General features: G+C 41.3%; 2 protein-coding genes across 3 annotated transcripts in view; both read right to left on the bottom strand.

Annotated features, from left to right (window-relative positions):
• The window catches only part of LOC135104499 (myosin heavy chain, muscle-like), a 10,829-nt gene extending 9,170 nt beyond the window's left edge, over window positions 1-1,659 (bottom strand). The window contains exons 1-4 of one of the 2 annotated variants that reach the window (XM_064012058.1): window positions 1,526-1,659; window positions 653-1,222; window positions 401-428; window positions 178-286 (exon numbers count right to left, since the gene is read on the bottom strand). In XM_064012058.1, coding sequence (XP_063868128.1) covers window positions 178-286; window positions 401-428; window positions 653-1,160 — 645 coding nt within the window. In that variant the 5' untranslated portion in view covers window positions 1,161-1,222; window positions 1,526-1,659. The remainder of the gene's footprint in view (window positions 1-177; window positions 287-400; window positions 429-652; window positions 1,223-1,525) is intronic. The other variant, XM_064012060.1, reaches the window with a different exon arrangement.
• A 2,116-nt stretch (window positions 1,660-3,775) lies between these two features.
• The window catches only part of LOC135104552 (uncharacterized), a 40,080-nt gene continuing 16,355 nt past the window's right edge, over window positions 3,776-27,500 (bottom strand). The window contains exons 15-43 of the mRNA XM_064012127.1: window positions 27,239-27,356; window positions 26,627-27,100; window positions 25,498-26,384; window positions 25,195-25,273; window positions 24,500-24,745; window positions 23,505-24,292; window positions 21,289-21,742; window positions 19,805-20,316; window positions 14,068-14,236; window positions 13,093-13,615; window positions 12,819-12,846; window positions 12,021-12,123; window positions 11,756-11,845; window positions 11,454-11,616; window positions 11,241-11,344; window positions 11,009-11,146; window positions 10,629-10,898; window positions 10,356-10,526; window positions 9,912-10,239; window positions 9,548-9,600; window positions 9,341-9,428; window positions 8,980-9,215; window positions 8,375-8,848; window positions 7,031-7,917; window positions 6,792-6,870; window positions 6,359-6,604; window positions 5,416-6,203; window positions 4,835-5,288; window positions 3,776-4,706 (exon numbers count right to left, since the gene is read on the bottom strand). Coding sequence (XP_063868197.1) covers window positions 4,194-4,706; window positions 4,835-5,288; window positions 5,416-6,203; window positions 6,359-6,604; window positions 6,792-6,870; window positions 7,031-7,917; window positions 8,375-8,848; window positions 8,980-9,215; window positions 9,341-9,428; window positions 9,548-9,600; window positions 9,912-10,239; window positions 10,356-10,526; window positions 10,629-10,898; window positions 11,009-11,146; window positions 11,241-11,344; window positions 11,454-11,616; window positions 11,756-11,845; window positions 12,021-12,123; window positions 12,819-12,846; window positions 13,093-13,615; window positions 14,068-14,236; window positions 19,805-20,316; window positions 21,289-21,742; window positions 23,505-24,292; window positions 24,500-24,745; window positions 25,195-25,273; window positions 25,498-26,384; window positions 26,627-27,100; window positions 27,239-27,356 — 9,463 coding nt within the window. The 3' untranslated portion in view covers window positions 3,776-4,193. The remainder of the gene's footprint in view (window positions 4,707-4,834; window positions 5,289-5,415; window positions 6,204-6,358; window positions 6,605-6,791; window positions 6,871-7,030; window positions 7,918-8,374; window positions 8,849-8,979; window positions 9,216-9,340; window positions 9,429-9,547; window positions 9,601-9,911; window positions 10,240-10,355; window positions 10,527-10,628; window positions 10,899-11,008; window positions 11,147-11,240; window positions 11,345-11,453; window positions 11,617-11,755; window positions 11,846-12,020; window positions 12,124-12,818; window positions 12,847-13,092; window positions 13,616-14,067; window positions 14,237-19,804; window positions 20,317-21,288; window positions 21,743-23,504; window positions 24,293-24,499; window positions 24,746-25,194; window positions 25,274-25,497; window positions 26,385-26,626; window positions 27,101-27,238; window positions 27,357-27,500) is intronic.

Here is a 27,500-nt window from a genome sequence, read left to right as displayed (position 1 = left end):
TATATATATATATATATATATATATATATATATATATATATATATATATATATATATATATATATAGATAGATAGATAGATAGATAAATAGATATAGATAGACAGATAGACGAAGGTTGTAACTGAATTTTACCAGAAACATTTAGCCAATTACTGAACAATACAAAATAGTCTTACAGGCTTTTCCTTCTCGCCCTCCTTCTTCTTGCCAGTGGTGGCACCGACGTTGGCGAAGTAGGAAAGTACTTTCTTGGTGTTCTCAGTCTTGCCGGCGCCGGACTCACCGCTGACCACAGAAATACGAAAGTTATTAAGTGAACTACAGGTTGCAGGGTTTATGACGTATTGATATATAACAGCATAAAGCACTACTGAAAGAGGAAGAGAAAGTAATACTCACGTGATCAACATGGACTGGTTCTCACCAACTGGAATGTAAAGAAATATGTTTCATGTTTCATCTCTTTGCAGAAATCTGCCGATTTCGATAGTTGCATGAATCTAATGTTTATCCATCCATCTGTATATCTATACAACATTAAAAATATTCAAGATTACATGATATAAAGGTTTTAGTTGATATTTGCAATTACTTTAAAATAAAAAAAAAGATAAATAAACCGGTTATGTAAGTTAATGTAACAATTCATACCTTGCATCATAGCAGAATAGGCGCCGTCAGAGATAGCGAACAGGTGAGGAGGCACCTCATTACGCCTCTTACCCTGGTAGATCTTGACCGTACGGTTGGTGTAGATGGGGTAGCGCTTGTAGGGGTTGACCACAATACAGAAGAGGCCGGAGTAGGTGTAGATGAGCTTGTTGACGTAGCGAGACTTCAAGTTGTACAGGACAGAAGGATCGTTCAAGAAGGTCAGGTTGGACATGTCCTCGCATTTCTCATACTTGGGTGGGTTCACTTGCTGAACTTGTTCCTTCTTGAAGTTCTTAGTCTCGCCGTTCGCGTACACAGTAATCAAGTCTCCCTTGGTGCCCTGGATCTCACCCTCGACGAAGCCCTCCTTTTCATCAGGAATCCAGCAAGACTTCTTAGGGTCGTACGGCTTGGTGGCGTCCTTCATTTTCATCTCCATGGAGATGTACAAGTATTCGGAGGGGTCGGGGTCGGGACCCGTGCTCTTCTTGACGTGGCCAGGCATGGTGGTGGTGGGTGCCTAAAGCTGTCTGACGCCTTTATATGATCGTTGGAATTATCTCTGTTCTGTCAGAATATATAAGGAAAGAAACAAACAAACATTAGGTTTAAGTAACTGATGGGAATATAGAGATTTTGAAAATTAATGAATACAAAAAAAATATGTAGGGGGCTTGAAAAGAAAATGTTCGTATATAAATATAAAAAGAGGTATTTCAGGCAGAATTTTCAGAAGCCAGGGTAATTTCACACAAGTTGTAATTCACTTTTCAGGCATTCAGGTAATGTAATAATTTTTGTCACTTCGTAATCTCTTGGAAACATTTGCGAAAAAAGAAGCGAAAACTGACGAAACCTCTTGAGACTTACGACACGCTTCACTGCACCACTGCGAGCACACACCCGACCACAGCACCCACCGGAGCGCGTCTGTGGCAGCTTTTCACAATGTCCCGCCTGGTCGGCTCGAGGAACGGGTTGTAATCCGAAACCTGTGAAAATAGCTGTTGGCCAAACACTCACAAACCTTCCCTCTAGTAATTTTTACTTTCTTGGCAAAGCAAAAACATCAAATGCAACATAGAGTTTTCTGACCCATATGAGTGTCGTCTAATATTAACCTGACACCGCATGGGATCTCCAGCTCCGCCTCGTTGCCATTGTAGCTGCTTGTCTTTTCTCCCTCCGGCAGACGCTCCTTCGTGCCCAAGTCCGCCCACACCGACACCTGACTCGGCTCCCATCTTTGTTTGGGGTTGTCCGCTTCCAACAGCTCCTTGCCATCCACGTCTCTCTCTCTCTCTCTCTCTCTCTCTCTCTCTCTCTCTCTCTCTCTCTCTCTCTCTCTCTCTCTCTCTCTCTCTCTCTCTCTCCCCCCACCCCCACTTCCCCCACACAGCTATTCGTACGAATAAGCGCTTTCTCGGTTCCTCTTGTAGTAATTTTCGACGGCACTCTTCACGGGTAGTGGAAGGCCACGATTTTGTTTTTACTCTGATAGTAATGCAGAGGCGGCTTATGTGCTTAGGCCAATGAAATATGCATTATCTAGTGTGTGTAGGCATTGTTTATACATTACAGTGCTAGCGAGAATCCTATATTTTTATGTTTATGCTAAATTGTCGAAAGGAACACACACACACACACACACACACACACACACACACACACACACACACACACACACACACACACACACACACACACACACACACACACAAAAAAAAAAAAAAAGCCAGTAGTTTACACACACACACACATACACACATACACACACACACACACACACACACACACACACACACACACACACACACACACACACACACACACACACACACACACACACACACACACACACACACACAGATCAATAGTAATTTAAATGATAGTTTTTGTCGGTCTTAATTGTAGTGAAGGCCTCTTTCCATTTCATCTCCGAGCTTTGCAACGCTCTCCCATTATCTACTTAAAGGTTATATAGCTCCTGTAGATTAAGATATTCTCTTGCCAGGATCACTGATCATCATTCACTGAAAATATATATATATATATATATATATATATATATATATATATATATATATATATATATATATATATATATATATATATATATATATATATATATATATATATATATATATATATATATATTCTTAGTATGTAACGTTCGCAGTAAATGTAAAGTATTCCATCAGTTACCTGCGTTTACATGAAATGAGTAGTTTAAATTTATCTAGCACTGATGTTTGTTTATATCAGAATTTTTTATAATCACTACATTTGGTGCTACCAGATCACCTCCTATGATTGATCAGTAATTATCTGTCGTTAAGACAGTACATATAAATTATTGATTATTTAAATCGGGCATTAGGACGAGTGTAATAAGTAATTTTGAAGGAAAATTTCATTCCTCTTGAAAATTTATTTCATTTTGATAATCTTTTGATTATCAAATCAAAGGTATGCATACAGCTGCTTTATGCACACCTTCATGCTAATTCGGAAGCAAGCTTGTGCAAGCTTTTACAAAAGAAAATAAAGCGAGTAGGAATGCATTCTGCAGGAATTATTACATGGGGAAGATGATTATTACTATGTCATATTGGCATCTCCCATTCAGAGTTTTGCTTCTACCTCATTACCTCTGGAATAACGGCTTGGAAGTGAGATGAGTCTTTACGTGACTTGTTGTGTAGTGTAGTACTTTTGTAGAGGACATGTTAATATTTATGCTTCATTTTCGAGTTAACTTGGTAATATAGGTCTCATATATACAAGAGGTATGTTTGTTTCATTTAATGTTTATGTTATGTCTGTTTTGTCCTTTTTTGAGGTACTTCCTTTTACAATTCTGGATTCTTGGCAATTGTTATATTTCCACATATTTCAGGGCATATGAGGGACCCAGGTTGTATGGAGCGTTGGTGCAATATGATTCCTCCATTGCCAATTTTCATTCAACTCGAATAAATAGCTTGTATGCAGGGAGGAGTGCTGCTCTCTTCTGTGTCTTTTGTATAAAAGTCAATGTCATCTCATGGAGGAATATTTATTTATACACATCCTCGTGAGTAGAGTATACCCAGTGGTAACAGAAGGCTATGAAAAACATTTCTTCATAAAATTTTATATATACTGGTATATTTTATTTATCAAGTTGTGGCCAGTCAGCGATAGATATAATGATGATGATGATGACAGTAATAACAAAAACAGCAATAATAATAATAATAATAATAATAATAATAATAATAATAATAATAATAATAATAAAGTTTTCTTAGTCGTTACTGATCAACCCCGATTTAAGAAAATAACATCCAACAGTTCCATTCACTCCTTGATCTGATCTCAGCCGTTTGCTTCATGGGCAAAGCTCTTCAGTCGGAGTGAATCGAGGTAATAATATTGTAATGAATGACTGCATCTAGTAATGAAAAAAAAAAAAAAACCGGCTACATTAAATTCTTTGCTTCGTGGTTGTGGTGACGAACATTAAGGGAATGGGTTTATACCACGATAAAATAATTTAGGCAGTGTTTTCTTCGAGTTCCTGCTGGGCCTTGCGGAACTTGGCCAAGTTGAGGGCAGCGATTTCTTCTGCCTCCTCGATCTGCCTCTTATAGGTCTTCATCTTCTGCTGGAGTTTGTCGACAAGATCCTGCATCTTCTCGTGGTTCTTCTTGTCTTCCTCGGCCTGGAAGGTGAGCTCCTTGATGCGTCTCTCGCACTTCCTCAGGTTCTTCTGGGCGTCGGAATAATGGCGGGACTCTTCGGTAAGGTTAACTTCAAGCTCGCGTACACGACCCTCCAGCTTGGCCACAGCATTCTTGATGGCCTTCTGGGCATTCATCTCACTTTCTTCAAGTCTTGCCTGGAGTTCCTTGAGGGAAACTTCAAGACCCTTGCGCATCTTCTCTTGGTTCTGGGCATGTTCCTGTTCAGCGCGCAGTTCATCGGCCAGCCGGGCGGCATCCACCATGGCCTTCTTGGCCTTCTCTTCGGAGTTCTTGGCTTCGCTCAGCATCTCATCCAGATCGGTCTGAAAATGAAAGGAAATTATGTGGCAAATGAAACTATCAGTATGTTATTGATGGTAGAAACCAATATAGTGTTTCACATATTGAACACTTTCAGAAATTTCCGCTTAAAGTTAACATGCTAACTCACCTGTAGGGTTTGGATTTCTCCCTCGACCTTCCTCTTGGACAGTGACATGTCGCTGCATTGTGTGCCAAGCTCACTGAGCTGGTCATTGGCGTCAGCGAGGTCGGACTCAGCCTGGCGACGGGCGCGGTCGGATTGCTCTAGAAGAGAGCGAGACTCTTCAAGCTCTCCCTGCAGGGCATTGCCACGGCGCTCTGCCATGTTGTACTGGTCGCGGAACTCGGAGGCAATGCGGTGCTGCTCCTCCACCTTCAGCTCCATATCCTTGTATTCCATCTGGAGCTTCTTGAAGGTCTTCTGGAGGTCAGAGTGGGCCTTGTTCGAGTGGTCAAGAGAGATCTCCAGTTCATTGATGTCGGACTCAAGCTTCTTCTTCTGACGGAGAGCCTCGGCCTTGGCCTTGGCTTCAGCCTCAATAGTTGCTTGCATGGAGTCCATAGCTTGCTGGTGGCATTTCCTATTAAGAAAGCATTATTAGTATAATTTAATCTGATATGGAATTATAGGGTTTTGGGTTGTATCTATGACAGTTATTTCCTATTCAGAAAAGAAAATATGCAAAAGTCAAATGACAAGATACTAACCTCGTGTTCTCGAACTCCTCTTCCTTCTCCTGGATGCGGCGGTCGATCTCTTGCCTGACCTGGCTGAGCTCCAGCTGGCCACGGAGAACCTTGTTCTCCTCCTGCTCCAGGGCGGCCTCGGCCTCCTCCAGGGCAGCCTGCAGCTCCTCCTTCTCGATATCGAGACGCTTAACACTCTTTTCAATTTCATGGTAGGCGCGGCCACCCTCACCAATCTGGTCAACAAGGTCCTTGATTTCATCATTGAGGTTCTTGTTTTCTCTGCGGATGGAGTCCAATTGTTCCAGGTTCTCTTCGTAAGCGGCCTTGACGCGGAAGACCTCAGTAGAGTAATTACGGCATTCCTTCTGGGATGAATCAAGGTTAGAGGCGAGATCGTCAACCTTGAGCTTCCATTCAGAGAGAATACGATCGTAATGCTTCTGTTTCTTCTCAGCTGAATCAGCGATGGTCTTAGCACGTTCAGCGGCGATCTGAGTCTCTTCAATATCAGTGAGCAGACGCTGCTTGGCCTTTTCCAAACTGACATTCTTGACATTGAGCTGTTCAATCTGAGATTCTGCTTCGTCCAGGCGAGCGGCGAGCTTCAAGCGAGAAGCTTCAATTTCTTCAACTCGGGCCACACCTTCATTTTCGTACTTGGAGCGCCACATCTGAGCCTCAGCACTGGCTCTTGACAACATACGCTGCACGTCGCCCTTGGCTTCGCTCTCAATCTCCAGCTGCTCGCGGAGACCCTCGATGTCGTGCTCAAGGTTGCGGCACTTACCCAGCAGAGTAGCACGGTCCTGATCAATAACAAAAAAAAAAAAAAAAGAAAAAGAAAAAAGATAAATCAGTACACATAAGTAACTGGAAGGTAATTAAAATATCTGTGACGTAATTTAATGAATTTGTCTGAACATAAAAATATGAATGTCATTGCATGGAATAATGTACTAACCCGGCTCTCCTCATCCGCCAGCTTCCTGTGGTCCTCCAGCTGATTGGTGAGAGACAGCTTCATCTTGGACAGCTGACTAATCTGGCTCTCGGCTTCTTCAATTTGTCTCTGAAGATCGTTGTTATCGGCAAAGAGTTTCTTCTTGGTAGAATCAAAGTCGTTGAGAGTGCGATTCAGCTCGTCCAGTTTGCCGGTGTGGTCTGCGATCTGCTGCTGGATCTGCTTGACAGTCTTCTCCGCAGCAGCCTGTAAGGTGAGGGATAAGCAAGTTTTACATAAATATTAATTGTAATGAAGTATAAGAGATTTTTTTTATGAATTACTTGTGAATTACATAATAGTTTAGCAGTATATTATTTTCTGATTGCATTAAGAATATAGTGTATTGCTTTTGTTTGTAAAAATAGCATGATATACTCTTTAACATCCTTACCTTTTCATGAACAAGAGAATCAAGGGCTGCCTTAGCATCCTCAGCCTCACGCTTCAGGGTATCCTTATCCTTCTCCAGTCTACAGGGAAAAAAAAAAAAGAATAGAATGTGAATAATTTCTCCGCAATAAGAGTACATGTACCAAAGTACGTTTAAATTTTCAGACTTAACTATATTTTGATGTTTTGTTTGATAATTTTAGTTTTGTTCCAATTCATAATGTAAAGGAAATATCTTACCTGGCCTTCAGTTTGTTGTGATGATCGATCTGTTCGGACATCTCATTGATGGTATCATTGTGCTTCTTGCGAAGTTGTGAAAGAGCAGCTTCATGTTGAATGTTGATCTCCTCAAGGTCGCGGCGGAGCTTGGCCAGCTCAGCCTCGCGCTTCTTGTTGAGTTCAATCTGGGCGGCAGTGGCACCACCAGCTTCATCCAGTTGATCTGCAAGCTCGGAAAGCTCCTGAGCCAGAGTGGTCTTCCCCTTCTCAGCCTTGGCACGTGCCTGGCGTTCGTGTTCAGCTTCGTGGTCAAGGTCTTCGATGCGGGTTTGCTGTTCCTTGATCTGTCTCTGCAGCTTAGTATATTGAGCCTGTTCCTCTTCGATTTTGCTGACCAGAGCTGAGTGCTCCTTCTCCTTGCGAAGGATGGTAGCTTCGATCTCTTTCTGGTTGCGCTCCAGATCAGCGACAGCCTCTTGAGAAAGCTTCAGGTCACCTTCAACCTTCCTCTTGGCCTTCTCTACGTCGTTGCGAAGCTTCTTTTCGCGCTCGAGAGTATCTTCAACTTCATCCAAGTTGCTCTCAAGTTTTGCCTTAATGTTAATGAAGTGATTGCATTTGTCTTCAAGATTCTGCAGATCCTCAGACGTCTTCTGGGTGCATTCCTGGAGATGCTTTTTCTCCTTGTTGATCTTATTGATGAGTTCCTCCTGGTGGGCGACTTCCTCATTCATGTTGTGGATCTGTTGATCCTTCGTTGCCTTATCCTGCTCAGCCTTCTGAATGGCCTGTTCCAGGTCTTCCATATCCTTCCTCAAACCATCAACCTCCTGTTCTGTCTTTTTGTTTGACTGCTGAAGCTTGTTGCGGGCGTCCTCTTCATTGCGCAGGCGTTTCTGGGCTTCCTGTTTGTTTTCAGAGAAAGGAATACAAATTAAATGAAGATCTGCTATACATAACATATTAAGAGTATATCTGCAAAAACATGGATGGGCAGGACGTTTGTCTTAAAGAGCAGATAACAGGTAAAATAAAATGCTAACTGACTGGTTTTCTGGAAATAGACTGAGTAGCACAAGATGAGACAGGCAGAGATATGATGCAATGCTGTAACTCATGGTGGAGATTGTTCAGTTTGTTCAGTTATACTATTGTAATTAATCATGGTTTATGTTTTGCTATCTGTGTGTTTATGTATGTATGTATGTATGTACGAGTATGTATGTATGTATGTATTTGTTCATATACACACACACACACACACACACACACACACACACACACACACACACACACACACACACACACACACACACACACACACACACAGACACACACGAACATTAAGCTTTTCCTGCTTACATTGACTTGGGCATCCAGCTCATTCTTCTGGGCCTGGAGTTTGTTGATCTTGTCAATGAAGTCTTGTGCGCCACCCTTGGAAGAGTCCAGCGCTGACACGAGTTCGTTCTTCTCGTCAGTGAGACCAGTATTAACCTTCTCGAGCTCCTGGTGCTTCTTAACCATCTGTTCGTATTCCTTTTCAGCCTTTTCGGCCTTCTCCTCAAGGGCCCTCAGCTCGTCCTCAATGCTTACGACATGAAGAGTAGGCTTCAGAACCATCCACATTCCATACCATTTCCAGGTGCGCATCTTCATGTATTTCCTGATGTTACGCTGCACCACCAGCAGTGAGATGCGTTGCTTCTGGAGCTTCTGATAGCTCTTACGGCTGATGTAGCCACGGCACCAGGCCTGCAGCCAAGCAAGGAGCAGGGAGATGCGGTCGTCACGCAGCTCCTCCATCCTACCCAGGATACCAGCTCGGAAGAATACCTGTGGAGGATTTCCGATTGTTGCTTTCTTTTCCACTGATAAACAACAGGCAATTATGAAGGAAATCAATAATGTTTGCAATAGTGTAACAATTGGATCGAACAGTAGTATAATTTAGTATTTAATCGTACCTTTGTGTTGCCCAGCCTGTAGGACTCCTCCTCAAGACCTGCCTTAGTGAAGCAAGCTTGAGCCATAGCCTTGTCTGTCTTAGCTTCAGCCATCTCCTTAGGAGCCAAGATCAGGTACCTGTGCTTGAAGTCACAATAGGGAATCCTGTTAGGGAAGCCCTTGCGGCAAATACGGATACCCTCAAGTACACCGTTACAGGTCAGCTGATGCATAACCAGGCCAGCGTCAATAACACCTGAGAAAGAAAAAAAGTACCTAATTATATATTTATCTGCTCACTGTATTTTGTAATTTTTTTCGTCATTGATGTCCCTTTACTTGAACTTTTTGCGATTTGTGCTTTAGTCAAGCCGGACTCACCTGGGGACTTGGTCTCGTTGGGCACAATACAACGGATGAAGTGAGGATGAGTGGCGTTCAGGGTCCTCATCAGGTTGTTGAGCTGCTCCTGTGGGCAGGAAAAAAATTATAAATATTACTATCTAAGTCTGTTATGAATACAGGATATGCTTGATCTTTTTAGCTTTATTGTTTTATATGAAAAAAAAAGAACACTGACTCATTTACCCTGTAACTTGATGACACAGTCTTGAAGGAGCCTGACTTAGCACCACGTCCACCTGGAGAAGTAATATTCAGAAATTAGGGTTGTCTCATAAAACACACACAAACACAACATTCTCCCCATCACACATACTACTTGCAATTGCTATACTTCAAGAAAAGGCATCAGTATTTCTAACATCATGACTGCACACTGTAACAACTCAGTTCAGATGTCATCCGAAGTCTTTGATGCAGATGCCGCTCGACTCTGTGGAAGGACAGAAACGTATAGTGAAAATGAATTCCATACAGAAAATAGGCAAAATACAATCAAATATAATGCACTATGTAATACTCCACAGGAGGTAATAATGATACTTACCACCCTTCTTGTCATCACCGCCAGACTGTCCTGGATGGTCAGCAAAGATGAAGACAGCCAGTTCATTGGAGGATTTCTTGAGCACGTCGACCAGAGTATCGTTGAGGGGATCCTTGTTCTTCTCGAGCCAGCCAGACAGGTTGTAGCTCACAGTGCCGGCATAGTGGACGATGGCGAAGTGAGACTCAGTCTGACCAGCCTTGGGGGGCTTGGGCTTGATGAAACAGGGAGTCTTGCCGAGATGGTTTGCATTCAGCTTCTCAGCGAAAGACTTATCTGTTGCCTTGGGGAACATAGACTCTTCCTCCAAGATGGACAGAAGACCCATTTTCTGCGAAGAATGAGATAGGAAATTAAGTTGATGTGAAAATAATATGAAAGTACTGAGGTAGGTAACTTATAATTACGATAGCTATAACTTCATAAGCGGGAAACTAATAATATTACCTTCTCGAAGAGCTCAATGCAGGCCTGCAGATCCATACCGAAGTCCACAAACACCCAGTTGATGCCTTCCTTCTTGTACTCTTCCTGCTCCAGCACGAACATGTGGTGGTTGAAGAACTGCTGCAGCTTCTCGTTACAGAAGTTGATGCAGATCTGCTCGAAGCCGTTGTACTGTTTGATGAAAAATTATATTAACATTCGGAAAAAAATGTAAGATAGGATAAGAGGTAGTATTTTGCAAATTAAAATAAACACCATCGAACAATGACTCACGTCAAAGATCTCAAAGCCAGCAATATCCAGCACACCGATGAAGGAAGCGCGCTTGAGACCGGTTTCAAGAGTTTCATTACACTTGGTGACGATAAACTTGAAGACACGATCAAACAGAGCCTTGGCCATGGCGCCGATGGAGTAGTAGCACTGGTTAACATTCATGCCCTTGGCCACAAACTCAGTGCCGACCTTGATCTTGGGCTTGGTAATGGCCAGGTACACGTCATTCACGTCACAGCCCAAAAGAGTCGCAACTTTGGCACCATGCTGAAAACGATAACATAGAAAATGATTAGGCATTGTCTGTAAATTGAATATTTAACAAATCAAGTCAATTGTCTGGACTACTGGCGAAGGGATGCGAATCATCATCTCACCTCAGTACCATCAGGTTCAGCCTGCTCTTCACGACCCTTTTGCTTGAACTTCATGTTACCCATGTGCATGACAGCGGCGGTGATCTTGTATACGTTCTCAATCTCAGTCTTGGTGAAACCCAGGATGTCAAAGGCGTCCTAGAGAAATAAACGTGACGCATTAATAGGGTTCATTGAATCTGAAATTTTCTTCAGCAAATAATCACTATATTAAATATTAGAAGAAACTCACATGACAGAACTGCATGTCCTCGCCGTCATCGATGGAAGGCACGGTAACCTTGCCCTGAGACACGTAGTGATAGTCGTAGATGTCGTTGCTGAGCAGACATGAGGCTGTAAGTTACAAAATGTAAATTTCACTCAGCCATAATTTGGTAATAAAATGTCACTGAAGTCTTCATGTAGAACACTTATGTTAAGAGACAGTAAATTAGATACTCACGCTTGATTTCCTTGATCTGGTCGGACATCATCTCGTAGAAGATATGGTAGGATCGCTCAAGGGACTGCTGGGAGATGACACGAGCCTTCTCCAGCAGGTAGACCTCAATGTCACCACCAGACAGCTTGCCATTGGGTTGGAAGTGGATACGGATGAACTTACCCTGGAAGAAAGAAAATGGAAAAGTAAGTAACTTGAGGACACCACTGTAGAAGAATGGGTATTGTATGTCTTATGATTGGTCTAAGTTCTTTACAGACAATATGGATCACAGTTTGTTAGATTTATATATCGACACTCACGAAGCGGGAGGAGTTGTCGTTACGGACGGTCTTGGCGTTACCGAAAGCTTCCAGCACAGGGTTGGTCTGCACGATCTGGTCCTCCAAGTTCTGGGAAAAGAGTGAAGTTAACGTATGATGGATGTTTCATTAGTCTTGAATATATGTATTGATGATAAAGGATCATGCACTTCATTAGGTATGTAAATTAAAGACTTTAAGTATTCATTTATTTTTCATCTTTATGTAGCGGTAATGTGAAATTTAGATCCTTGATATTACTTACCTTCTTTTCGGCCTCGCCTTCCTTCTTGGTGGTGGCACCGACGTTGGCGAAGTAGGAAAGTACCTTCTTCGTGTTCTCAGTCTTGCCGGCGCCGGACTCGCCGCTGAGGGTAACATGCAATTATGTAACTACTTAATTGGTTGTTAAGTTTTGCAAAGCATACTACATTATAACATAACATGAAGTATTATGGATTCTGCAAACTATGGTCGACGTAGGATAAGCTGATCTGGAAACCACGCACCTGCCTCCGCCTCTTCCGGTAGTACAGGTTATTGGTGCTCGCTTTAATTTTTTGTCACCATCCCTAGATTTTAGGAAATGTCAGTGGGAAAACAGTGCTAATATCAAAACATTAGGAAGATTATGGAAACAAACAAACACACAGTACGTGGATGGTCAGTAGAACAGCCACTGGAGACGTGGCGTGCGGCGAGCTCCATATGAATGAGTTTACGTAAATAATATATGTTTATTTGCTGAAGTTTTTGGAGGATTATTACTTTAAATTTATAATTTTTTCCTATTCACACTTACGAAACTCGGTTTAGGCACGGTTAATCAAATTGATAAAATATTGAAAATATATCAACATAATAGTTTTGGATATTTTCAGTATCCGTGAAGTGGCAAGAACTTCATAAGTGCACCAGTCAGCTGTCCCGTCGAGAGGCGGAAGCAAGCAGGGGGCGTGCCCATGCCGAAATGTACATTTTTCATGACAGGGAATCTAAATTAATTTGTATCTCTAAGTTTCAAGGAAATTACCACTGAAATAAAGTAATGGGATTTACTTACGTGATCAACATGGACTGGTTTCCACCCACTGAAAGGAAAATATAAAGTTGAATGTCATTGTATTATATAATGCAGCTTTCAAGCTCTGCACAATTATGTTGCTGAGTGACTAAATGCTTGCCTCCACGAGACACACACACACACACACACACAAAAAAAAATAAAATAAATAAATAAAATAAAGTAAATAAATAAATAAAAATCATCTATGTTATAGGAAATGTTCGTTTTTAATGTAAATATGTACACAAAAAACATTCTAGTAAACACTCACCTTGCATCATAGCAGAGTAGGCACCGTCAGAGATGGCGAACAGATGAGGAGGCACCTCATTACGCCTCTTACACTGGTAGATCTTGACCACACGGTTGGTGTAGATGGGGTAGCGCTTGTAGGGGTTCACCACAATACAGAAGAGGCCGGAGTAGGTGTAAATAAGCTTGTTGACATAGCGGGCTTTCAAGTTATATAGGACAGAAGGGTCGTTCAGGTAGGTCAGGTTGGACATGTCCTCGCATTTCTCGTACTTAGGTGGGTTGACCTGATGTACTTGGTCCTTCTTGTACTCCTTGGTCTCGCCGGCAGCCATCACAGTAATTTTATCACCCTTGGTGCCCTGGATCATGCCCTCAAGGAAGCCCTCCTTGGGATCAGGCACCCAGCAGGACTTCTTGGGGTCATAAGGCTTGGTGGCGTCCTTCATCTTCATCTCATTCGAAATATAGAGCCATTCAGAGGGGTCGGGGTCGGGGCCCGTGCTCTTCTTTACGTGGCCAGGCATGGTGGTGGTGGGTGCCTAAAGCTGTCTAATGTTCAAACTGGTTTATCGGTGTTCGAAGACCCTGTAGTGGGACAGTGAAAGTATTGCGAATAAATGAAATAAAATAAAATAAAAAAAATAATGTAGGATCAGAGTTCCATAAAGTATGCGTAAAGAGGTGAGTCCAACCGGAAAACTCTCACATTTCATGTGAACTTAAACTTGACACTAAAAATTTACGTATAACACTTTTTAATCACCATATAACAAAACAGTATGCTTCCAACGAAGATGAGCCAGTAATGAGTCCTCTCGAAACGTACCTTTGACACGCTTCACTGCACCACTGCGAGCACACACCCGACCGCAGCACCCACCAGAGCGCGTCTGTGGCAGCTTTTCACAATGTCCCGCCTGGTCGGCTCGAGGAACGGGTTGTAAGGTGAGATCTGAGAAAATAGCTGCTGGCCAAACACCCACAAACCCACCATCAGGCATTTTTGTCTCTTTGGCAAAGGAAAAGCATCGAATGCACAAGGAGTGGCCTGACCCATATGAGTGTCGTCTAATATTAACCTGACACCTTCTGGGATCCCGAGTCTAGTGGCGTTGCCATTGTAGCTGTTTGTCTGGGTTTCCTGTCCACAGTGACGTGACCTTTGCCAGAAGCTCAATCGCATTCCAGTAAGAACTGTTGGATCCTCATGAGAATGGCATCCCGCAATTGAGTATTGAGTGATCCATCACACTAAGAACAACGCACTGCATAACATCAACATCATTTCATCGATGATATATAGTGTTAACATTTTCATTTGTATGCAAGATACGGAAATCGGTATCTGCGTGAAGAAAGATTAGGAGATAATCAACACTCAAGCCAGGAAGGTGTGCGTGGCGCGCAACATTAGGTTTACGTCGGTTCCGCTGGTCCTCAGCGTTGCAAAAGAAAAAAGTCAACATCTTTTGTTTTCCAAAAGGGATGTTGCCGGGTAACGCTTCAAAATTTTAAAGTAAAGTATGAAAGATGAAAGTAACCTAACATAATAACATTTAGCTATTTCATGTGGGGACATTTCTTGAGTCAGTAACCTAGTATTTAAAAAAAATCGTGTAATCTTCATTATCATATACGCATGACGGAACGAAGATGAAGAAGTAAACAAAAAGTGCACCTTCAGTCAAAAACAATGAATTATCGTCATCATGAAAACCTTCCATCTCTTCAATATAGAAAGGAGAGAATAATGCAGTACTTATCAGTTTTCTCAGCGGGGCATCGAAATTCACTGTCTCTATTCAGACATGTAAGTACTTAACAATCCCCGCCCGCGCGCGCACACATACGAGTACACACACACACACACACACACACACACACACACACACGAAACTTTCCATCTGACTTACCTTAGGAAACTTGCATTCTACCGTAATAGTTTCGTTCCCCTACCCCACTCTCTCTCTCTCTCTCTCTCTCTCTCTCTCTCTCTCTCTCTCTCTCTCTCTCTCTCTCTCTCTCTCTCTCTCTCTCTCTCTCTCTCTCTCTCTCTCTCTCTCTCTCTCTCTCTCTAATTGTCGGGCCTCCGTTTGCTCCGTGCGTGTCCTAAAAGTCACATAAAAAGGTTTGTAGTGCACTGCCCGATCACGGAAAGAATGCATGATCTTTCGGTAACTCGAGGAATACGGCGAACCTAACTTTTTTTTTCTCTCTTGTGCTTGCTACTTTTTTTTTTTTATTTTTTTTTTTTTATAGATTTAAGAAGTAGGGAGAACATTTTATTTAGTGCAGAATTTCATATTCTGTGTATTGTGTGACACGCACTGCATACATTATTATCATTATCATTGTTATTATTATTGTTATTATTATTATTATTATTATTATTATTATTATTATCATTATTATTATTATTATTATTATCATTATTATTATTATTATTATTATTATTATTATTATTATCACCATCACCATCATCATCACCATCATCATCATCATCATCATCATCATCATCATCATCATCATCATCATCATCACTACTACTACTACTATTTTTATTATTATTATAATTATTATTATTATTATTATTATTATTATTATTATTATTATTATTATTATTATTATTATTGCTTTTTACCTTTTCTATATTTACCTGTACATTTTGATGATACATTTTTACTAACTGAGGGTATTCAAACTTGTCACGACCTTCAGGCAAATTTAATAATTTCTATGTAACACAATCACACAGAAGCGCGTGCGCACACATACACACACACACACACACACACACGAGAGAGAGAGAGAGAGAGAGAGAGAGAGAGAGAGAGAGAGAGAGAGAGAGAGAGAGAGAGAGAGAGAGAGAGAGAGAGAGAGAGAGAGAGAGAGAGAGAGAGAGAGAGAGAGAGAGAGAGAGAGAGAGAGAGAGAGAGAGAGAGAGAGAGAGAGAATATAAGAACATAAGAACATAAGAAGTAAGGGAAGCTGCAAGAAGCGAGCAGGCTTACACGTGACAGTCCCTGTATGAAATATACCTACCTATTTCCATCTGTTATCCCCATCCATAAACTTGTCTAATCTTCTCTTAAAGCTCTCTAGTGTCCTAGCACTAACTACATGATTACTGAGTCCGTTCCACTCATCTATCACTCTATTTGAAAACCAATTTTTTCCTATCTCCTTCCTAAACCTAAATTTTTTAAGCTTGAACCCGTTATTTCTTGTTCTACCCTGTTTGCTGATCCTAAGAATTTTGCTTACATCTCCCTTGTTATAACCCTTATACCACTTACGGACTTCTATCAGGTCCCCTCTTAACCTACGTCTCTCTAGAGAATGTAAATTTAACAGCTTCAACCTCGCCTCGTAAGGAATACTCCTCATCCCTGTGTCCTTTTAGTCATTCTCCTCTGTACTGATTCTAATGAACCCCTATCTTTCCTGTAATGTGGGGACCAGAACTCCACAGCGTAGTCTAGATGAGGTCTGACCAGCGCCAAGTATAACTTTAATATTACTTCCGTCCTTCTACTTTTAACACTCCTAAAAATGAATCCTAGTACCCTATTTGCCTTGTTTCTGGCTTCTATGCATTGTTTCCCTAGACGGAGTTCAGAGCTAACTATAACTCCTAAATCTTTCTCGTACTCTGTACCTACCAGAGTTTGGTTGTTTAATGTGTACTGGTTGTTTAATGTGTACTCGTTGTTTAATGTAAGAGAGAGAGAGAGAGAGAGAGAGAGAGAGAGAGAGAGAGAGAGAGGAGAGAGAGAGAGAGAGAGAGAGAGAGAGAGAGAGAGAGAGAGAGAGGAGAGAGAGAGAGAAAGGTCAAGTGCCATGCAGACCCCTTTGGTATTCAGGTGTGCTAATTAGAGTGGTGGAGCAATGGCATATTAAAGGAATCACAGTAAGAAACCGGGAAATTTATCGCTTGATGCTTTTCGTCTTGTCAGCTCATTATCTGCAGTTTTAGAGCTGAATTATATAACAGATGCAAATTTCTAACTCAAATGTTTTAGTGTTTAGCAATAAATATAACAGGTTAGGTTAGGTTAACGATATCTTCTGTTAGAGGGAGCAGTAATGAGCAATATAAGGATGGGATTCGACACCACGAGTTCTCTTTCTTTAGATCCTCTTTTTAAAATCGTATTCGGCAGAAAATTAAAATATAAAAACATGGAGAAAACTAGGAAGAATGTAGTCACGTGTTCGAGGCTCCATTTTTACTCAGTCTGCAACCTTATCCGCCTCCGCCTCCTCCTCCTCCTCCTCCTCCTCCTCCTCCTCCTCCTCCTCCTCCTCCTCCTCCTCCTCCTCCTCCTCCCAATCTCTCTCTCTCTCTCTCTCTCTCTCTCTCTCTCTCTCTCTCTCTCTCTCTCTCTCTCTCTCACACACACACACACACACTCTCACACACACACACACACACACACACACACACACACACACACATATCCTGCACTCCTTACCCCTTTCTCTCTTCGCTCTTTCACCAAATGCTACGTTTTCCTCCTCCAACTCCTCCTGCTACTCCGCCCCTCCCCTTCTTACACAAAGCACTACATTTTCTGTCCCCCATTCTCTTCCCCCTCCTCATTCTTTCCTCTCCTACCTCACTGCCCCCTCCCACTTACTACCCCGTCACCCGAGCCACCCACCCACTTCTTCCTCTCCTCTAGTCTCCTCTCCCCTTGCTCCTCTCTCTCTCTCTTCTGGTAGTAAAAAAACGAGACATCTTTTATCCCCCCCGCCTCCTCCTTCTCTTGAGATGTACTCTTCCTCCTTTCTTAGATCTTTCTCACCATCCCACGCGCGCTCGCACTGTGGCATTGAGAGAGAGAGAGAGAGAGAGAGAGAGAGAGAGGAGAGAGAGAGAGAGAGAGAGAGAGAGAGAGAGAGAGAGAGGAGAGAGGCACACACAAACTCTCTCTCTCTCTCTCTCTCTCTCTCTCTCTCTCTCTCTCTCTCACTGTGTATTGCCGGCTTCCGTGCCAGAACGTGAAATATGCTCACAATATGTTATACAGTATCAAGTTTTCTGATAGCAAACGCTGTACTGTTTGTGTGTGTCTCTCTCTCTCTCTCTCTCTCTCTCTCTCTCTCTCTCTCTCTCTCTCTCTCTCTCTCTCTCTCTCTCTCTCTCTCTCTCTCTCTCTCTCTCTCTCTCTCTCTCTCTCTCTCTCTCTCTCTCTCTCTCTCTCTCTCTCTCTCTCTCTCTCTCTCTCTCTCTCTCTCTCTCTCTCTCTCTCTCTCTCTCTCTCTCTCTCTCTCTCTCTCTCTCTCTCTCTCTCTCTCTCTCTCTCTCTCTCTCTCTCTCTCTCTCTCTCTCTCTCTCTCTCTCTCTCTCTCGACAGGTGTTGGTTTCTCTCTCTCTGGCACCCAACACTCCTCCCGCTGCCGCCACGTCCCTGGCACACACACACACAGGCATTTGGTGACACCCTCTGATACTCATAAGTACATATTTCTCCAGCATTTATTTATACACACTTACTTAATCATCCCTCAGTGTATCTTTTATATAAATTAATTCCTTGTATTTTTTTTGACACTACGTAGGTATGTAAAGCATCTATGACAATTAGTTATTCGATGTGTTTGCGATATATAAATAAATCAAGTGTTTCATTGGCATGTGTGTTAGGTTGTGTGTTAGATGGTTTTATGAGGTGAGATGACATTAACAGAGTGCTTGTCAGAAGAAAGGCTATGTATCATGCGGTCTGCTGTGTGTCTGTAAGATATTGATGCTCTGTAGGTGTACACATGCTTATTATGAAGAAAAAAGCTTGTGTGTTTTGAGATCACGTATGTTTCAGTGTTTGTTTTGTTTTTTTGCTTTTTTTTCACTTGCTTCCTTTTTTCACTTGTTTGTTGTTTTCCACAGTTGCGTTTTTTATTATTTTAAAAATCTTTACATGTTCAAATTTTCGCCCCCTCGTCGCTAGGAAAGAAGCCGAAGATATACACTACATGTCCGTGGAGTTTGTGTGCATGTTCGCCCCCTGACCACATCTAACAGAGAATCGCTGTGATGCTTAGTGTTGACAGTTATAATGAGTGAGTGTAACGAATGAACATTGTGCCCGTCGTCTAGCCTTGGTATGTAGTGGAAAGTTTAGCAATCTGCTTAGAATGCTTTTATATATATATATATATATATATATATATATATATATATATATATATATATATATATATATATATATATATATATATATATATATATATATTGTATTTAGTAACATTTATTTTCATATAGGTCTGTAGAAAGACGGTAGAGTTGATTAATTATGTGATTTTATTTTTGTTGTTTTAATTCAGGTGTTTCGATGTTATCAGGTCACATAGCAGATGTTTTTGATGACATTTATTGATAAAGAAATGACGTCACATGCAATCAGAAAACACTGGTGGTAGAATAGCTTGATGTGATACAGATAATGCGGACGTTAGTGGAGGAAATACACTTTGTGCCAAACTTTACTGTCATTCTGTTGTGATCCATCAGGTGACGTGCGTTGGTGAAACTGCTGTAAATGTCTCGCACCTTCAATAACAAACCTAATGGAAGTAAGATGTTGTATGAGATGACATTGAGGTCATTTCTGTTTTCTTAACAATCATTTCCATTCTGGAGAAGCTAAAGCATTCTCTAGTGTTATTGACTACTAGTGAAGTCCTGGCCGCAAGGTTTACATGTAGCATGTAAAGTGAATTACATGGCGGAAACTTCCTCGAGTTCCTGCTGGGCCTTGCGGAACTTGGCCAGGTTGAGGGCAGCAATCTCCTCAGCCTCTTCGATCTGCCTCTTGTAGGTCTTAATCTTCTGCTGGAGTTTGTCGACAAGGTCCTGCATCCTCTCGTGGTTCTTCTTGTCTTCGTCGGCCTGGAAGGTGAGTTCCTTGATGCGCCTCTCACACTTCCTCAGGTTTTTCTGGGCGTCGGAGTGGCGGCGGGACTCATCGTCCAGTTGGCACTCCAGATCGCGAACGCGGTCTTCCAGCTTGCTCAGAGATTTCTTCACGGCCTTCTGAGCATTGCCTTCACTTTCTTCAAACTTAGCTTGCAGGTCCTTGTAAGAAACCTCCAGAGTCTTTCTCGCCTTCTCCTGATTCTGGGCGTGCTCCTGCTCAGAGCGCAGTTCATCTGCCAGACGGGCGGCGTCCACCATAGCCTTCTTGGCCTTCTCCTCAGAGTTCTTGGTCTCGTTCAACATCTCATCCAGATCAGCCTATAAAGAACAACATTTTTAAGAATTACTTGAACAATTTTTCTACGTGTGGCATGCAAATAATTTTTCTTATTACCACTCTTTCCTTGATGTGAGTGAATGATGTTATAACTTTTCAAGTTTCTCCTCAGGATACAATTATACAATAAAGAAATATTTTCTCTGTTTTGACGAGCAGGTATGGCTTCCTCTTTTCTCATAGTGTACCTATTTCTTTTTTTTTTTTTGCCTCCTCTTAAATATTCATCCAATCTACAAGAATTTCACCCCAAACAAGAATAATGGGTGCCTTGATCTGTAGGAGGAATTATCTTCTAGTCTCTAATGTATATGCATGTATTAATGAGTGCATGTCCGGTTTGCATTCCTTCTTCAATATCAACCTGCAGTTACTCTACATATGATTTAGTTTATAGGAAGTGGTCTTTACTTGACCACAGTAACCAAATTTATTCATGTACTGAAGAATTCTATGAAGCTGCAACCGCTTGCTTTCCCTAGCATCCTTCATTTTCAATTTGCAGTGTAGTTTTATGTCACATCCTCTGATACTGACTCCTAAGTAATAATTTTTTTTCCAATGTAATGTCTCCCTTGATCTGATTTCACACTCACTCGTCTTTCCTATATAAACTACTTACTTTTGTCTTTGTAGGAAAACATGACAACTACATGTTACTTTTTCTTGTGATTAGTGGGGCACAGTCAGTATCGACGTACTTCACTCTTACCCAACAGAAAAAAGTTTCTTTCATAGTTTGCGACCAATAATCGTAAAGTCAAAGTCGTGCTTTGCTTACCTCTTTGGTAAATTTACGCTGAGTTGCTGTCATTCATTCATATATATATATATATATATATATATATATATATATATATATATATATATATATATATATATATATATATATATATATATATATATATATATATACCTTTCTATTTCACATTTTAAAGGAAAATGACACTTACCTGCAAGGTCTGCATCTCGCTTTCCAGCTTCCTCTTGGCCAGAGTGAGAGTGCTGCACTGGCTGTTAAGGTTGTTCAGGTGTTCTTGAGCCTCAGAAAGGTCGGCTTCAGCTTGGCGACGACACCTGTCGGACTGTTCGAGAAGAGAGCGGGATTCTTCCAATTCTCCCTGAAGGGCGTTGCCGCGGCGGTCAGAGATGCCTAGCTGCTCGCGATACTCGGAGGCAATGCGATGTTGCTCCTCCACCTTCAGCTCCATGTCCTTGATTTCATTCTGGAGCTTCTTGAAGGTCTTCTGGAGGTCAGAGTGGGCCTTGTTCGAGTGGTCAAGAGAGATCTCCAGTTCATTGATGTCGGACTCAAGCTTCTTCTTCTGGCGGAGAGCCTCGGCCTTGGCCTTGGCTTCAGCCTCAAGAGAAGCCTGCATAGAGTCCATAGCTTGCTGGTGGCATTTCCTGAAAATAATTCAAGATCATGCTATATATTGCAACGCCATTTATATACATACATGTGTATAAATACATGCATGTATGTACTTATATGTATGCATGTATGTATGTATGTGTGTATGTATGTATGTATGTATGTATGTATGTATGTATGTATTTATTTTACCTGTTTATACACAGAATATGATGGATAATGATACGCGTGAGATACCGAAAAGCCTATAGGTCACGTGAAACTATATCAAGAATACCAAAGAATGCATGTGACTAATGAAGTTGTTGGTTATAGCTATTAAGTTACAGGTACGAGGTGAGATGGTTCCCTAAGAAAGATAGGTATTATAGCACGCATTGTCATTTGAAAAAAAAAAATAGACTTTACGAGGAGCTTCCTTCTTACCTCTTGATGTAACAAGAAAACTACGCATATAAAAGAACAGTGAATGGGGGACGTCTAGAGCAAGCTGCTTTCAAGACTTAAGAGAACACTAATAGGTTAAGGAAAGGAAGAATATATGAACAGTAGAATTTGCGTCAAAATGATCCTGAAAATGAAATACGTAGTAAAACTGATGTCAGAAGGGACATATGACGAGACTGTATTGGCAGTGGTAGTGCCATAAATTTATTGATGGGACTAATTGCTGAGACTGGTAACCTTATATATTTCTTTTATGCTACAAGAAAATATAGCATGCATGTGACAGTGTGCGTCGCTTAAAGTGAACGACGTGGTCTTCATGAGAGTACTCGTGGTGACTAAGGAAGCATGTATGTCCACTAAAATGGACTGATTTGGTATTTCATCATTTTTTTTCGAGCTTGACGTTCTTAGATATTCAAAAGTATATAAATTTATTTTCTGAGTGGTTTCAGTTGCTGCACTTTTTCAACCTTTGTATCCATGAACTTATTTGAAGGTAGATACTGCGGCAACCTCCACCTTAAAGACAGAGGTGAGTATAGGATATAAATGATAGTGCACAAAGTTTGGATGAGAATATTCATGGAGATGTTATATCAATGTAGGCAAAAAAAAAAAAAAAAAAAAGATAATGTTCGTGGTTACATTTTGTATTCCTGTATGCAAGGGACAGGAAGAGTACACATTTCCTGAAGAAGGTACAGTATTTGAGACGCTCGCACAAACCTTTGGTAGTTTGGCACCAAGACATGACAAACTTATAGTGATGCAAAAACATGATTATTTTTTCTCGCTTTCGAAAAATGCTGATACAGCTTGAATGAGAAGAGGTACAGACACGTGACACAAATTGAAGGAACAGAATCGCGTGTCTTAAAAGTTAAACGGGTCCAGAAGAGCAACAAAAATCCAGTTAGAAAAAAAAAAATACTGAGATGTTAGTCCCCAAAATAGGGTCCAAAGCAGTAGCCAAAAACTGAAGGATAAGTGTCTTAAAACCTCCCTCTTGAAGAAATTCAAGTCATAAGAAGGTGGAAATACAGAAGCAGGCAGAGAGTTTCAGAGTTTATCAGAGAAAAGAATGAATGATTAAGAATACTGGTTGACTCTTGCATTAGAGAGGTGGACAGAATATATATATATATATATATATATATATATATATATATATATATATATATATATATATATATATATATATATATATATATATATATATATATATATATATATATATATATATAAAAGAGTCTTAAGAATTTAAAAAAATTTTTAAAGATTATTAAGACTAGTGTAGCATTTTTATGACTGCGTTATTCTTATATTGTTATATAAATCACGCACCTTGTGTTCTCGAACTCCTCTTCCTTCTCCTGAATACGGCGGTCGATCTCCTGCCTGACCTGGCTGAGTTCCAGCTGGCCACGGAGAACCTTGTTCTCCTCCTGCTCTAGGGCGGCCTCGGCCTCCTCCAGGGCGGCCTGCAACTCCTCCTTCTCGACTTCCAGACGTTTAACATTCTTTTCCAGCTCGTGGAATGATCGACCGCCCTCACTGATTTGGTCCATCAAATCCTTAATTTCATCACTGAGATTCTTGTTTTCACGGCGAGCTGAGTCGAGGTGTTCCAAGTTCTCTTCGTAAGCAGCCTTGACACGGAAGTGTTCAGTAGAATAGTTGCGACATTCCTTTTGGGAGGCGTCGAGCTCAGCTGCCAAGTCTTCAACCTTCAGTTTCCATTCCGACAGGATCCTGTCGAAGTTCTTCTGTTTCTTTTCAGCTGCAGAGGCCAACGTTTGGGCGCGTTCAGCTGCGATTTGTCCATCCTCAATATCAGATGCCAGGCGCTGCTTGGCCTTCTCCAGGCTGAGGTTTTTAATGTTTAGCTGCTCGATCTGTGACTCTGCCTCCTCCAAACGAGCAGCCAGTTTCATTCGAGCGGCCTCAATTTCTTCAGCACGTGCTACGCCCTCAGATTCGTACTTTGACCGCCACATCTGAGCATCTGCGTTAGCTTGAGAAAGCAGGCGCTGCATGTCAGCCTTGCCCTCACTCTCAGCGTCGAGCTGCTCCCGTAGCCCAATAATGTCATGCTCCAGGTTGCGGCATTTACCGAGAAGGGTTGCGCGCTCCTGTAAATGTAATACTGATTTGTATTACCCATCATAAGCTTTGCATATGTTCGAATTGTATGTAGAAAGGCAAGGGACTCGAGTATGCGTCAATCTATTAAAAATATCCATTGCTGTAAGATTATTTTAGTATCAATCAACAACGCAAGGAAGCCCCTCGCATCCACTGCCACCACAATGTGTGTCACCAGATGACCCGTTACTAACCCGACTCTCCTCGTCCGACAGCTTCCTGTTGTCGTCCAGCTGATTGGTGAGCGACAGTTTCAGTTTGGACAGCTGACCTATCTGGTTCTCCGCCTCTTCTACCTGCCGCAGGAGGTCACCATTCTCAGCTGCCAACTTCTTCTTGGTAGCATCGAAATCGCTGAGTGTGCGATTTGACTCATCCAGCCTGGCATGGACCTCAGCAATTTGTTGCTGAATTTGTTTGGCTGTCTTCTCTCCAGCAGCCTGGAATAAAAGAACATTTATACATTTATATCTATCTATCTATCTATCTATCTATCTATCTATCTATCTATCTATCTATCTATCTATCTATCTATCTATCTATCTATCTATCTATCTATCTATCTATCTATCTATATATATATATATATATATATATATATATATATATATATATATATATATATATATATATATATATATATATATATATATATATATATATATATATATATATATATATATATATATATATATATGTCTATTTCTTCTATCTACTTTTCCCTTCCTTCCCTCCCTGCCCTATTCCTCCTCTCTCTCTCTCTCTCTCTCTCTCTCTACACACACACACACACACACACACACACACACACACACACACACACACACACACACACACATGTAGCCCAAATACTAAAAAATGTATAACAAGCTACGAATAGAATTGGCACCTTATCACGAGCTAAACCGTCCAGCGTAGACTTAGCATCCTCAGCTTCTCGTTTCAAGGAATCCTTTTCCTTCTCGAGCCTGTAAGAAGAAATGTCTATAGAATATATATATATATATATATATATATATATATATATATATATATATATATATATATATATATATATATATATATATATATATATATATATATATATATATATATATATATATATATATATATATAATGCACATGGTTTATGTTTTCAAGCATAAATATTCGACAATGACAATTTCTGCATAAATTTTAAAAGTTGCCCTACCTGGCCTTTGTCTTGTTGAGGTAGTCGATCTGTTCTGAAAGTTCAGTGATAGCATCGTTGTGTTTCCTGCGGAGGAGAGAAAGTGCAGACTCATGCTGGATGTTGATCTCCTCGAGGTCGCGGCGGAGCTTGGTCAGCTCAGACTCACGCTTCTTGTTCAGCTCGATCTGGGCGGCAGTGGCCCCTCCGGCTTCCTCCAGGCGGTCACCGAGTTCTGTCAGGTCTCTGGCCAAATTGGTCTTACTCTTTTCAGCCTTAGCACGGGACTGACGCTCGAATTCAACTTCCTGCTCGAGCTCGTCGATTCTGGCTTGTTGTTCCTTGATTTGTCTCTGTACCTTATTGATCTGCATTTGTTCTTCCTCAATTTTTGTGACGAGGGCGGCGTATTCCTTATCCTTGCGATGGATGGTATTTTCGATATCCTTCTGATTGCGCTCCAGATCAGCGATGGCTTCTTGAGTCAACTTGAGATCACCCTCAACCTTTCTCTTGGCTTTTTCGACATCACTGCGAAGTTTCTTTTCTCGCTCCAGAGAATCTTCGAGTTCGTCAAGATTGTGTTCCAGTTTAGACTTGATATTGCCGAAGTGATTGCTCTTGTCCTCAAGGCTCTGAAGGTCTTCCGATGTCTTTTGATTGCATTCCTGCAAATGCTTCTTCTCCTTATTGATTTTATTGATGAGTTCCTCCTGGTGGGATACTTCTTCGTTAAGGTTGTGAATCTGTTGGTCCTTTGTGGACTTGTCTTGCTCTCCCTTTTGGATTTTCATTTCAGTATCTCCCAATTCCCTCTTGAGCTGTGACACTTCCTGTTCAGACTTCTTCTTAGCTTGTGTGAGTTGGTTACGGGATTCCTCTTCATTCGCCAGGCGTTCAGTGATTTCCTGGGTGTTAAAAAAATTGCTTACATATCATGTGGATCTTGTTTGTAAAATATACTTGTATATCTATATATTTATAATCATAACCAAATTAATCTCTCTCTCTCTCTCTCTCTCTCTCTCTCTCTCTCTCTCTCTCTCTCTCTCTCTCTCTCTCTCTCTCTCTCTCTCTCTCTCTCTCTATATATATATATATATATTATTCCAAAATCTAACTGTAGTTATATAATATCAGAATAACTTACCGTAAGCTGATTCTCGAGGTCTGTCTTCTGGCCCTGGATCTTGTTCTGCTTCTCGATAAAGTCTGACATACCACCCTTGGTAGAGTCTAGTGCCAACAGGAGGTTATTTCTTTCTTCCGTCAGCAAGGAATTGGTGGCCTGGAGTTGCTCACGAATCTTGACAGCCTTTGCATGTTCCGTCTCAGCCTTCTCAGCCTTCTCTTCCAAGGCAATGAGTTCATCCTCAGCGCGTGTCACAGTGAGTCGAGGCTTTAGGGTGATCCACAGTGAATACCAGAGCCAGCTACGCATCTTCATGTATTTTCTGATGTTGCGCTGCACCACCATTAGTGCAATGCGCTGTTTCTGGAGTTTATCGTAAAGTTTGCGAGCGGCGAACCCACGAATCCAAGCCTGCAGCCACGTGATCAGCTTGCCGATGCGATCATCACGCAGGTCCTCCATTTGACCAAGAACACCGGCACGGAAGAACACCTGCGTCACGCGTTAAGAAATTGTGAATTTGCTGATGACACACGGGATCTTGTTATCTTGAAATATGTTTTAGCAAAAGTTTTCTCGTATTTAATTATTTTCTAGGTTTCTAGGTTAACAAACATGAGTATCACCTACCTTGGTGTGACCCAGACGGTACGACTCCGGATTGAGTTCTACCTTATCGAAGCAAGCCTGGGCAGATTTCTTGTCTTCCCTGATCTCGGACATGATTTTAGAGGCCAAGATTTTGTACCTATAAAAACAATATATGTTTACAATGTTTAAAAATAAATATTCTTTGATAACTGTTTTCATATATGAAAGCTACATGCTACATAGCTTTTAACAGCTGGACCGTATTCTCTATTCTACATAAATAGTTAAGGAGTATACATTT

Source organism: Scylla paramamosain, chromosome 10 (assembly GCF_035594125.1).
Source record: "Scylla paramamosain isolate STU-SP2022 chromosome 10, ASM3559412v1, whole genome shotgun sequence".
NCBI classification, from domain to species: Eukaryota; Metazoa; Arthropoda; class Malacostraca; order Decapoda; family Portunidae; genus Scylla; species Scylla paramamosain.
The sequence above is the reverse complement of the archived record's forward strand: the minus strand, read 5'-3'. Positions and strand labels throughout refer to the sequence as shown.